General features: G+C 33.8%; 1 protein-coding gene across 1 annotated transcript in view; it reads left to right on the plus strand.

Annotated features, from left to right (window-relative positions):
- Window positions 1-8,072: 8,072 nt before the first annotated feature.
- FANCL (Fanconi anemia complementation group L) overlaps window positions 8,073-14,435 on the plus strand; it is a 61,592-nt gene continuing 55,229 nt past the window's right edge. Inside the window, exon 1 of the mRNA XM_006909581.3 lies at window positions 8,073-8,285. Within this exon, the coding sequence (XP_006909643.2) occupies window positions 8,088-8,285 (198 nt within the window). The 5' untranslated portion in view covers window positions 8,073-8,087. The remainder of the gene's footprint in view (window positions 8,286-14,435) is intronic.

Genomic DNA, 14,435 nt, shown 5'->3' on the forward strand with positions numbered 1-14,435 from the left:
GATATAATTTTGCCATATTGCAAATATCTGACTTTTTACAATATGCTGTTACTTCATTCTTAAATGTTCAAATGAATCTAAATACCACAGCAATTTGATACCTACTGTATTAGAGTAATGTGTTCCAATGCTTGTGTAACAAATGAACCCCACAATTTCAGTGCCTTAATATAAAATATTAAAAGTTTATTTCTCCTCATATCAAGTCATTTAGAAGACATTTCAGACACAGGTTTTTCCTACCTTGTGCCTCCATCATTCCTAAGGGCTTCATAATCCTTTGATTCAAGCCAGTGGACAGGAAAAGAATGTTGAATCATGCATAGAAGGTTTTTATGAGCCATCCACATTCCATTGGCTATAACTCAGTCACTTGGCACATCAACCTGCAAGGGAGTCTGGAAATGTGAGGTATGGGCCCAGGAGAAAGAAAACATGGGTGTGGTGAGTGCATAACAGTTTCTACTCTAGTTTACTCTCTCTTATGATTACCAAATATCCTTCTTCTTCCCATACATTAAACATATCTACCCCCTTCCCAAAGTGGGCAACCCAACATTTCATCTGTCATTGCATTCATCTCAAATTCTGGGATCTCCCAGTGGTAAACATTATTCCTATTAGAATCTGTATTTACAGCCCTCTGGTCACTGCCACCACCTCTTCCCACCATACACACACACACATACATACACACGCACGCATACACACACATGCACACACGCACACACGCACGCATGTGCACGGACATACACAGTAATACAGAGGTGGAGCAGGGACAAAATAAATACAAGTTTATCTATATGGAAAAGGGCAGAGTAGAAGTTACAGAGCAGTTACTGTATTCATAGAGGTTAGTAAATCTTGCAGAATAGGGACTATAAGAAGCCCCTGCCCAGGCAGCAGAAAATATTTCTTGATTCAATTTTCATTCTGCCCAATGGGAAGACATCCATTCTTCTCTGTGGTCCCTAGGTCTATACCTCTCCCTCCCCCCAATTTATCCTTACTCATTATCATCCATAGTCACATCTGACATGGATATTACTTCAGTTAGAAAGGCCTAAATAAACTATGGTTTTTAGCTCAATACATCATCTACAGCATATAAAATTGTATTTGAATAAAATTAAGTTAGTTGAAAATTTACTAAGCTAAGCTAAGATCATTCTGAGAAACAGATTGCCTGTGGGGCTCTGCTTTTGTTGGATAAAACTGTTTGCTTATTCAGTTAATCCAATTTTCATAGTCTTCTGAATTTTTCTATTTCAGGACAGGTGAGGAAGAGTATAATTTAGGTTGTTACTTCTACAAAATGGAGCACACTAAAGTAGTAGGTAATACTCTTTTTCAGAAAATTAAACAAATTTTAAATATAGAAAATAACTTTTACACTATTATAATTTATATGAAACATAATAGTAAAAAGTCATCAATACATTATATATTATATTTATATTAATATATAACTCTAGAGAATAAATCTAAGTACTCTAAATAGTAAAAAAACTTGTATGATTTCATCTTTCATCTTTGTCAGTCAGGTTTTCATATGAAATTCCCGCTATAAACTTTGACCAATCAAACTTGACATGTTATATCTTTTTCTGTGTGTCTTTTTCACACCATCTTTTCCTTTGTACCTTCTTTAGCTATAAAGGAAAATGAGGAAATGAAGCCTCCTCAGATGAACTATTTGAAGAATATAACTATTTTATAAAAAACAATTTTATATACTTAAGAAGATCTGAAGGATATTTTTTAAGTCTGGTTAATTTTCTATAGTTGTTTAAAATGTTTTTGTCATTTTGAAATGACTATATGTGTATATAAAGTTACTTAGAATTTTGAAATGATGATATGTAATCATTTCTGAACAATAAACACCTACAGAGGGAGATTATCTACATCTAGATTTGTAAGATTTTTAATTCATAATTTGAACATGAGCACTCAAAAATTTGGGAATTCTTAATTCATCAAATAAAATAATAAAACCTTATGCAAAGAGGTTTTAATCTAACTCTTTGTTGCTACCTACTCATGCAGACTATGAATTTTACCTCCTGCTACAATAATTCGTTCACAAACTTTCTACATCATTTCCTGAAAGCATTTATTATCTAACTAAAAGTTTACAAACCTCTTCTTAATTGCTGACAAAATAGTAAAAATATCCAATGTCAGCATTTCACTTCAGATTTTTTACAAATACAGACTTATTAAGCAGATAACTGATAATATAATTTTCAAAGATTTTTTCATAATTATTATTCAAATAATCCATATTTAACTGTAGTTATTATTTTTGAATTGCATAGTTTTCATTATACTGTGTTCACACCAACTCAATAGATGATTTTAAGTTTGATAGCATTCACATTTGTAAAAATCTTTGCTAATGCCTTATTTTAAAAAATTTATGCTACTGTTAAGAGACTTGCTTTAGGTAGAAAAATGAAAGATTCTTTAGCTTTAAAATATGTCGACTAATTATATAAGTTCCTTCTCTTTCTCTTGACATTGTTTTGCTCTTTTCACATATCAGGATCTCATATACACTTTTTATGTATCAATATTGTACACACATATACATATATATGTAACTTTAATGGATTGCAGTCATTCTATCATGTTATATAACTTGACCATTTCCAACTTATTGGACATTAGGTTGTCTCCTATTTCTATAAGTTTTTTGGATTATTTTCTTGGGATATACTCCCATAAGTGGTACTTGCTCGGCAACAACAAAAACCCCACAATTTTTATGGTTTCTGCTATATATAAGTAGATTGCTTTTTAAAAACATTTTTGCCAATTGTACGTAACTATCAGCAATGTATAGTATATTTGTTTCTCCATAGACCTGCTAATATTAATTTTATATAAGATTTTGAAGAATGAAAACAGTGTTACTAATATTTTGATAAGATACTTGAAATGGTTTTGCTATTTCGAAATGACTATATATGTATAAAATCATTTATGAGTTTTAGAAGAAATTTTAATTTGTTTTTGTTAACATAGTTGTTTTTCAAAATGTTTAAAGTCAACTATTTTCACATTACAAATATTTCATGTTACTTTACTTGCTCTATTTTGTCTATAGGTAGAAACAAGCACATTAACTAGAAGCCAAATTGCTACTTTAGCAAATCTTATTCTTATCAACAAAGGATTCTTTAAAGGAATGGCATAAAACAAAACCATGTCTTATTTATTTTTCATAGCTGAAGGATATTTTAAGGTGGAAAATATGCTTGTAATTTCATGGATCCTTTATTCAATTTGTAGCACATTTCATTACTATATATCATACATAAGTTTCAAAAATGTAAAATTGGTTCTTTATTTCTTCTTATAATGTTACCTATTCATCTGATTTCTTGATCCTTAATAATTTTTACAGATGATGTTCACTTTAGTTAGTCAACTAAATATAAATTATTTTTAGTACTCCTTTGAAGAGAAAAATCATCTTGGAAAAAAACAGAAAATACAGAAAAACATACTATTGTATTTTTGTAAGTAAATGTATTTACAATGGATTTTTGGTCTGAATATTTATCATGTAAAGTATGTATCTTATTAATAATGTTTTGCCAACAAAGTTCAAATCTTTGTTATTGTTGTTTTTGTTGTTGTTGTTTAGGGGGGAGATTTCATAGTGTTGCCTAAAGGAAAGTGATCCATCTCACCCATTCTCTCCGTTAGTATTACTAGCAGAATTTTAAGCGATGTATTTAGCTGAAAGACTGCATTTCTCAGACCCTTTACACACAGGGATGGCCAGTGTGACATAAGACGTTTTCAAAAGAGCTTCTGGGAAAGCTACTGTTACTCTTCCATCTAGATGGCCAGAGCTCCAGCTGCTCTCTTGGGACCATGAGGGAAAGGCCAAGAAAATTTCAGCTCTCGAATATTAGACCCAACTTGGAACTGATCTTTCAAGCTTATAAAAAATGTTTCTCTCTTCATAATTAAAATAATCTCTGCATTAAAGCAGCCTTTTAAATAATGGTTTGGCACTTATAAACTACATTTATTCATTTAGTCTAATATCTTCTAAGAGTTAGGCATGTAACTGGCTAACTCTGAGCTTGGAACTGTAAAAGCTCTGAGTAATTATTCACTTGATTAGCGCAGTGATTTTCAACTGGCTGCACAATAGAATCAGATGTGAAAATATAGATTTACTAAGTCTAGGGTAATGGTTTTAAAATTTTAGCTTGCAACAGAATACCTTGTTAAAATACACTTGTTATAAACATATGCTTCTTAAAACATAGATTGATAAGCTCTTTTTCCAGAATTAAGAGATTCAGTAGGTCTGGATTGACATCTTCCTAGGTGATGCTGATGCTGCTGGGTCAGGACCACACTTTGAGAACCAGTAGTCAAGGACACAGCCTGGACATCTATATATAAATAGGTGTCCAGCTTCAGTTTTATCAGCTTCAGTTTTCCAGAATAAAAGTGAGGGCTTTGTGCATCCTATTTTTCTTCTCTGCATATACTTTTCTCTTGCTTTCCTTCTGGTATCTTTGGGTAAATGGAGGTGACTAGTCTCAGGAAAAATTTCAAAATGAAGTCATTTTTTCCTTCAAATTTTCTACATCTATCATCCTCCTCTTAACAACTACTCTTTTCCGGACCTAAGTATTTATTATTCTCACAAACTTTACTGTTATGGCCTTTCCAAATTTGCATTCCCCATGTGAGTAATTCTCATCTATTCTACCACCCTTAACTGCAACACTTATTACCTGAGTCTTTGTTAGGTTTTAGCCATCTGAGGACTTTTCTTCCAGTTGTTTATCAAAAAAATGTAAGGTGTTAATCTCTCCATAAGTGGCTTTGATGTGGAGATGATGTTTCCTAGGAAGAGGGTCTTTTTATGCTTTGCTGGAGAAGAGGGTTGTATAATAACCTGGATTTTCCTATTTCACAAGGGTCTTCAGAGACTGTTTGAATAACCCACTTACCTTCTTATCCTTTCTTTAGATGATGACCTCATAGTCTCCCGATTTCAGTCCACTCCTGTAACCCATTAACTCTTGTAGCAGACCTTTCCCTTAAATGCTCCTTTGTTCACCTGTGGTTGGGCTGCAGGCGTCACTGCTTTTCAAGTTTACTGCCTGGATTGAGGCAGACATTATTATTTTGGACCTGCCATGGATCTAGACTCATTATTGGTAAAACCTATGTAATGAATTTGCTTCTATGGAGTTTGGATAGGGTTGTATGAATTAGGATGTCTCTTCCGTATATCGCCTACCAAACTCTGGTCACATAACTAAGACTTTATAGTTTATTTATTATCAACATGTTCTTCTCAAAACTTCAAAACTTAAAAATAATGCCAAAATTCTTCACTACATTACTATTTAAGAAATGCTCTTTTATGTGCGTTTGGATAGAAAACAGTCAAGAGCAAATTACTCTTTAAAGTTAATCAGTACTTTTGCAATAATCAAATTTAAAGGTCTTCCAGTAATTCTTTTCAGTCATTACATAGCATTACACACTGCTGACCACGCTTTAATCTTGAATATCTGCTCTCTTTTCCTTTCTATGACACAGTGTCATAGATAGTAGGATATTATTGTTCTGCTTTTACAGTTTTCGAGAAGACTCCTAAATGGCTATTCTACTCTTTCTTAATTTTGGCATTTTTCAAGATTCTGCCTACTCAAGCAATCTCTCCCTTATTAATATCATCAATGTTAATGGCTTGTATCCTATCTTCTTCCATTACTGATGGAAATAGTGAGAAGAAACACCTGAGACAAAGCTGAAAATTTGAGCAATGAAATATAGATTCTAACTGAAATGGTGTATTTTAAATTTTAGTTAAAATTTTTTTAGACTAATAATTCTCCTTAAAAGCATTAAAATATAACAGTTCAGAAGAAAGTCTCATCAGGCCATTACCCTCATTCCTTGTCCTCTATCTCCCTCCCCCAAAATAACTACCACTAGTAACATACTATGACTTTATCATACTGTAAATGCTCATTTTTAAATTCAGGTGTCATGAAAGGTAGCTTGGATATCTTTTCCTTAAGAACTAAGATGATATCTAGCAATACACTTTGTGAAAACCTTTAAGCCAAATAAGTTAGTTATGAGGATTCAGAAGCAAAGAGCCAGCTGTCTTTGACTGTTACTTGCATGGTTCAGTGTATGAACGGTGGTGGGGGGCGGGGGCAGTGAGTGCGATGAAGATAGCTTGTCTAGACAGGGGTTCATGTCTGTTCAGGGAACACTCAACTGTTATATGTTTCCAGAAGCTTCCAAGTCCAGAAAGGCCTTTTTAAAGATGCAGTAACAGAAAGTCAAAGACATTTAGAGCTCAGGGTAGTAAATGAGGATAGGAAACTGTAGGTTTTGAGGCAGGCCTAGTTAGGCGTCTCCAGAACTGTATTAGTTTGGTCTCTCTCTGTATTTATATATATGTGTACACACACACATACAGCTAGCACTTTGAAAAAATTACTTTCCTTTTCTGGGCTTCATTCCCTTAATCTATGTAATGTATAAAATCTTTAAGGTTGCTTTCATGAAAAATCTTTAGCTCCTGAGGAACCTATTGGTCAAAATGTTCTTAGGCTCTCTTCTCTCACAATTGTGGATCTTAAAGAGAAAATATTATAATTATATAAGGAGAAATATATTATGTTGGTAAAGCTGTCATCAAACTTTCAAAATTAAATTCAAGAAAGCCCTCTTGTTAAAACGAGTCATTAAAAACTTTAGATTAACTTCTCCTGAGTTTCATAATGGCAAGTATATCTCTGTCGTGCATTAATAGAAAGATTATTGAATCTAAAATTTAGAAGAGTTGAGTTTAATCCTCATTGTACAGGTCATTAAGTTACTATCTTGAGCAACTTATTTAATATCTCAGAATTTCAGTTTTCTTGTGTAGAAAATGGACATTATAAAAAATATCTAAAGAGCACTGCTATCAAAACAAAATAGCATATGAAAGTGCTTTACACATGCTCATTGTAGCATAATTAAAGTAAATCCCATAAAGTCTATAATAATACTATCCAGCCTGATTATTAAGATATTATAAATGGAAACTAACTCAAATACCTTGTGAGAAATTTCTTCCTCTTATTTCTTGTAATACTTGTTTTTACTTTGTCTATAAGACTAATGGATATAATTTAACTTAGTATATAGTTAATGAGCACTTACAATGCCCTATAAAACATACTAAGTGATTAGGCAGAGCAATAACTTTCATCAGATGTGAAAGGTTCCTAAAAAGAGGTAGCATTTGAGAAAGACTTTGACAGAAGGTGAGAGGTTTCATGGGGAAAAACTATAGTATGCACTATAATCACCTAGAGGGCTTGGGTCTCATTCTCAGAGTTTGGGATAGAAGGGTGAAAATTTGCATTTCTATAAAGTTCCTAGAAAGGTTGTCAAAGAAAAATTAACTTTCGTTCATCAAGATCATTAGCAATCTTCCCTCATGTTTTGCCTTAGATATTTGAGTGCAGTGTATCAGAATTCAGTCTGCTGTTGACATCTGTTGGGATGATGTCTCTCAAATACAATATTATCTGATTAAACCGGTAAGGGACAGAACTGTAATATATTGTGTATAATATATTAAGTGGATTATAACACATTATAAAATAGTATTATATACGGAATAATACATTATCTTCAATGCTGAGGACATATAGGAGATCCTACGGAGTAGGCCAATAGATTGATTACACTGAAAAAGGGGAGATGAGGCACGTTTAGGGTAAAAGAAGTACTACAACACGTAGACTATAAAAAACATCTTATACTGGAAGAAATGCAACCCCAAAGTTGTAGCAGTATTTCAATATAATCAAACAAAATCACCAAAAGTGTTCTCGGAACAATCAGGGCTAGAATGATAATATTTAGTCAGATCTGTGAACCTGAGAACAATCTTCCACGTTGCCTTTGGCTGGGGCCAATGTTGCCTTCTAATGAGTCACGTCTACTTTGGCTGGGTGCAAGCCCAGGTGGCTCCACTAGAACTAGACCTTCATTTCCGCTCGTAGAATCCTGGAGGCTTTTTCCCGCCAATGCCCGTGTTTCCGCCCTCGGCACGCTGGGCGCAGGCGGGACTGCGCATGTGCGGAGCCCGTCCTGCTGATACACCCGCCCTGCGGCTCTACGGGTGGCGAGTCATGGAGACGGAAGCGAGTCTGATGCACCAGTGCCCGTTGCTTCTGCCCCAAAACCGGGCGAAAACCGTGTATGAAGGATTCATTACGGCTCAGGTACTCGCCCGGTGTTGCTCTCTGGCCAGGCGAGCCTCCCTTTCGCCGCGCAGCTCCCGCCGCTGGAAGTCTGTGACCGGAGCGGTTAGGAGCCCTGACTTGTGGGGATTGAGAGGGGCGGGACCTAACAACTAGGAGCCTAGAGGTTTGAGAACTGCTGCTTTTGCTGGAAACCCGTTTCTCGCCGCCGCGTCCACGCCCGGGCAGGGGAGACCCGAGCGCGCATCGGGAGCGGGGGGCGGGGCGGAGGGCCACGCCCATTCTCCTCCCCGAGTGTCGCCCCTTTCCAAAATTGAGGGTTTGTCCCACTTTGAAACTGTTCTTCTCCTTCCTCTCTTGCGTCTCCTCCGCAATTTTTTTTGGCAATCTCTTCTCTCACAACTCCCCACCCCCGCGACGGCTGGTGACCGTTCACGGAACCCGTGCTAATTACATCGGCGTTCCCTGTAGAAAGGACATTTTAGAGGAAAACCTCATTTTGGCTGTCAAGCCGTGTGTACCTGACCACATCCAGTTGCGATATTTTGTAGGAAATCTTGACAACAATTAATTACCTTTAGTAAACTATTCCAAATAGTTTCTCTTCTGGACTTTATTACATAAAGTACACACGTGTAGGGGCTTTGAAGTTTACAAAGCTCTTTCCAAGTGCACTATTTCACTTAATTCTCAGCCCTTTGAGGCAGAAGTTAAAAAAAAAAAAATCATTCTCGTTTTATAGTTGAATAAATCAAGGCGTGGGAAAATGGAGAGGTTCAGTTGTTTGTCCATGATCGCAACAGAATCCTTTAAACTCGGTCTAATTCCGCGCCTGGATTTTTCCCCTCTGCATTTACGCTCAGATACCTTAGATTAGAATTTTGAATATAGACTTGTTCCTTGACCATCATCAGCTCCCTCCCCAGCACACATACCCTTTGAGGATAGGGATTATATCCTAGGACTTAGTATATGTTTTGAAGCCTCAAAACATAATTCTCAAAAATAGAGTGAATTATTAAATTCACTTGCTAAATGAACTCCAACCTACACGAAGAATATTGGGTGCTGAACAGTTTGAGATGAAGTTGAAGACATAGTGCCCTTTATTTCCTAAATACTTGAGCGTATATTTCATGAGAACAAGAACACACATAACCATTGTACAGTTATCAAAATCAGGAAATATAATCGCGATATACCATTATCTAATCTGGAGTCGAAATTCAATTTTTTAATGTTGCAATTACGTATTTTATACCCCTTTTCAGCCCCCTTCCATCTAATGTAAGAGCTCAGCAGCACATTTTAGTTGTCATGTATATTCAACATGGACTAATTCCTTAGTCTTTGTTTTCCATGAACTTGACAGTTTTTAAGAGAACAGATTAGTTATTAGGTAGAATGTCCCCAATTTGGATTTGACTGATGTTTTTCTCTGCTCCCACACGCCACACATACCTCGGTTTCATAGTATCCATTGACTCGTTTGAGTCAAGTATAGTGATGGTTGCCAAGTGATGATTTTTAACTACCTGTCATTTCTTCTGTATTAGCATTGTATGATATGGAATAGTGTTCCTTTTCCATTTACATCAGAATGGACTCATAGATTTTAAAAATAATTTATTTAATGGAGTATAATTACTTCCATTATTTATTTTGATGATTAAATTGTCTCAGATTTGGCTAGTGAGAACACAGTTTTATTGATGAGTTTTTAAGGCTTTGTATTGAATCCCTCTCATCACTGTTTTAAAGTACATGCTGGCATGTAGTGTTTTATCGTTTTTTTTTTAAATAACATAATTTTAATTTGTAGTTCTCCTGCATCCAGAAGTTATCTTATTGTAGATTTAAAAAATTTTCTCATGGAAGATTTTTTTTTTAATTTTGTTATTAAGCTCTAGTTGTAGTGCATGCGATTAGGCAATGTTGTTTGTAAAAATTCTATCTGGAATTTACTGATTTTTTTTTTTTTTTGGTAAGTGATCCATGTGTGATTAAAATGAGCTTTTGTTCTCAGATTATTCCTTTCCTCTTGAGTAAACTTTGGTAGTTTTTTTTCCTTCGAGGAATTTATTGATTTCATCTAGTTTTTAAAAATTATTGACTTAAGTTATTTATAATATTCCATTATCATTTTAACGTCTTCAGGATCTATAATAGTGCTCCCTAAATTGGTCATCTTTTGCTACACAACTAATTATTGCAAATCTTAGTGGCTTAAAACAACAAACATTTATTATCTCGCCTTTCCTGAAGATTAAGAATTTTTTTTTTCGATAAAACATTTAAAAAAATTATGGTGACATTGTTTAACAAAATCTAGTAAGTCGGGTGTACAATTTAACAGTCAGGCATATATATATTGCATTGTCTTTTAAAAATTGTTTTAAAGAAATTGTGTGATGGGTTCTGTAGTGGTTTTATTATTTTTCACTTTCTGTTTTTTTTGTTGTTGTTGTTGATTGAGTTCTTTTGGAACTTAAAGGATTACAAAATCAAAAACAATAACATTTTTCTGTCCCTGGTAAATATTTCTAGAGGTTTGATCTTATTCCAGGTAATGTCTCTTCTGTTGCTTTTAGGTTTATATCACACATGTAAGTGATATCATGTGGTTTTCAACTTTTTCTGTCTGCCTTATTTCGCTTAGTATGATTATTTCAAGGTTCATCCATTCTGAGTGACTTCGTTGGATGGTTCTGGATCATTGTTTCTCATGAGTTTGCAATGAAGATGTTGGCCAGGATGTCAGTTGTCTAAAGGCTCGACTAGAGCTGAAAAATTTATTTCCAAGATTGGTCATTCACAACTATTAGCCGGTGGCCTTAGGTTTTTACTGCTCTTGATTAGGAGGCCTCAGTTCCCTACTACATGGACCTACTTAGTGTTGCTTGAGTGCATCACAGCATGGCATCTAGCTTCTCCTGAGTGAGTGATAGATACCTCAGAGAGATCATGCAGAAAGCTGCACAGTGCCCTGTCTTCCCTAGCCTCCGAAGTTACATATATTTACTTCTGCTTTATTCTGTTTGTTAGAAGCAAACCTCAAACCCAGTCTATAATCAAAGGGAGAGAAATGAGACACCAAATTTTAAAGGTAGAAAAATCAAAGAAATTATGGATATATTTTATATATACCTCCTGTACTCATCTTATTATTGGTATTTTTTTACCTGATGCATCTAGACAGAGGCTTACAAATTTTATTGATCTCTTCAAAGAACTTTTGATTTGATTGATTTTCTCTATTAGTTTTCTGTTTCGTTGATTTCCGACCATAAGTTTACTAGTTTTTTCAGGTGGAAGATTAGGACATTGATTTTGAGACCTTTTTTCTTTAATAATATACATGTTTAGTGCTATAAATTTTCCTTCGAACACTGCTTTAGCTGTATCACAAAATTTGGTATGTTGTATTTTCTTTTTCAGTTCAAATACTCGTTAATTTTTTCTTTGACTCACGAGTTACCTAGAAGAAAGATATATCTTTCTAAATGTTCAAAGATTTTCCAGATATCTTTTTCGTATTGATTTATAATACAATAACAACATAATTTGTGTGATTTGATACTTTTAAATTTATTGGAACTTATTGTATGGTCTATCTTGGTAAATGTTCTCTGTATACTTGAAAAGAATATGCATTCTGCTGCTGTGGGGTGGAGTGTTCTATAAGTGCATTAGGTCAGGTTGGTTCATGATGCTATTTAAGTTTTCTATATCCTTACTGGTTTTTATTCTCTTAATGAAAGGGGATATTGAAATCTCTGTAATAATCAATTTTATAATTTTTACTTTCATGTCTATCAATTTTTGCTTCATGTATTTTGAAGTTCTTTAGGTATATAAACTAAGATTTTTAAGCACTCTTGGTGAATTGATTCTTTTATGATTATGAAATGACCCTTTTTATCCCTGGTAACAATCTTTGCCCTGGAATCTGTATTTTCCAATGTTAATATAGTGACTCCAGCTTTCTTTTGATTAGTGTTGGCATGGTTTATCTTTTTCTAATCTTTTTTTATGATTATTTGTGTCTTTATATTTAAAGTGGATTTCTTTCAGCCTTGCTTTTTTATCCAATCTGATAACCATTTTCATTTAATATGATTATTGATATGATTAGGTTTAAATCTAATATCTTACTGTTTGTTCTCTGTTACATGTGTTCTTGTTTATTTTTTATCTTTTTCCTATTTCTCTTTAATTTACATTGAGTTCTTTTTTATAATTGCATTTATCTTTTCTGTCAGCTTATTAGTCCATCTCCCTCACCCCCAAGTAGTTGCTTTAGGGTTTATAGTCTACATCTTAAACCTGTCATGGTTTACCTTAAAGTAATATTAGGATTCCATTTTATATGTACTATTGGTAATATATTACCAACTATATTATTTTTGTCTCTCTATTAGTGTTTTCTCTAGCATTTACAATATACATCTTTAACTTATCATAATTTAAAGTATACCATGTCCCTTATAAGAATCTTAAAATAATATATTTTTATTTTTCATTTCCTGGCTTTTGTGCTATTGTAGTCATACATTTTATTTCTGTTTATCTTATAACTCTCCCAGTACACTGTTATTCATTTTCTTTTAAACAGTTATCTTTCTTTTAATTAATAGACTTATTTTTCAAGAACAGTTTTAGAGTTATGGAAAAAGCAGATGGCACAGAGTTACCAAATACCATTCCCTTCGCCACACAAATACAGTTTGTCATATTAACATCTAACATAGCGTGGTACATTTGTGACAATTAGTGAACCGATATTGATACATTATTAACTCAGGTCCATACTTTATTCACTTTTTAGTTTGTACCTAATAACTTTAATCTGTTCCATGATCTCATCCAAGATTATCATGCATTATCATGTCTTTCTAGGCTTCTCTTGCCTGTGATGGTTTCTTATACTTTCCTCGTTTTTGATTACATTGACCCTTTATGATTATGAAATGACCATCGTTATTGAGAAGTACTAGTCCAGTATAATGGGATACTCTACTAGAATTTCTCATGATTATACTGAGATTATGGGTTTTTGAGAAGAATATCAGAATTTTAGTACCATTTCATCTCATCAAGTGTACATACTATCAATATGATGTATGACTATTGATGTTGACCTGGATCACTTGGCTGAAGCAGCATTTGTCAGGTTTCTTTACCATAAAGTTATTTTTTCTCCACTTTCCATACTGTACTCTTTAGAAGGAAGTCACCATGATCATCATTCCCCAACAAAGAATGAAGAGTTATGTTCCCTCTCCTTTAAGGCAAAGTAACTATATAATTTATGTAGAATGGAATTCTCTGTATGAGAGATTATCTTAACTCTCCATTTGTTAATTTAGTTATTTATAACAGTATGGACTCATGAAAATTTATACTTTACTTTATAATTCTTTACTACTTTATTTGTTGCTGACATTGTTCCAGTTTGGGCACAGTTATCTTTTAAAGAGGTTTTTAAAAATAAGAAAAGTCTTTTCTGTTTTTACCTGTATATTTACCGTTTTTGGCAATCTTCTGATTTTGCTGAAGACATGGGATTTTTATGCTTTTATTTGTTCGTAATATTGATCTATATAGTTTTTTGGGGAGGATGTGTGGAGAGATTCACATTTAGGCAACTGTCAGTACTTTTGTTCCCTGTAAGCCTGGGAAATATTCTTTGGAGCAATTAACTAAAAAAGCTAATTTGGATATTTTCTTGAATCAGAAAAGTATGATGGCATGTGATATGGCATTTGACCTTTTAAAATGGCTGGATTTTGCAAATAAGGGACTTTGGAATTTGATTCTTTCAAATAACAGATCGGTAGAGTGGTTTTACTATTTTTCATGTAAATTTTGAATTCCAGATTGTTCTTACACCTATGTGGGGGATGTCTATAAAGTTAGGTTAAAGTTACTACATAATACCTTTTAGTGCTTTAATGAAATAGTGAATTATTGTTACTTGACCTTTTGAAAAGGTCAGTAGTACATTTTGTTTCATTTTTTTAAAGGACATTTGAATGTAATGAAAGTCAGAACTGTAATATTACCATGAAAGTAAAGGTTATGGGGTACATTTAATTGTGTTCCTCTATTTCTGAAACTGCTTTGAGGGAGACCGTGCTAAAATTCTCATGGTAATTGTTTTTCGAGAAT

Source organism: Pteropus alecto, unplaced genomic scaffold (genome assembly GCF_000325575.1).
Source record: "Pteropus alecto unplaced genomic scaffold, ASM32557v1 scaffold131, whole genome shotgun sequence".
NCBI lineage: Eukaryota > Metazoa > Chordata > Mammalia > Chiroptera > Pteropodidae > Pteropus > Pteropus alecto.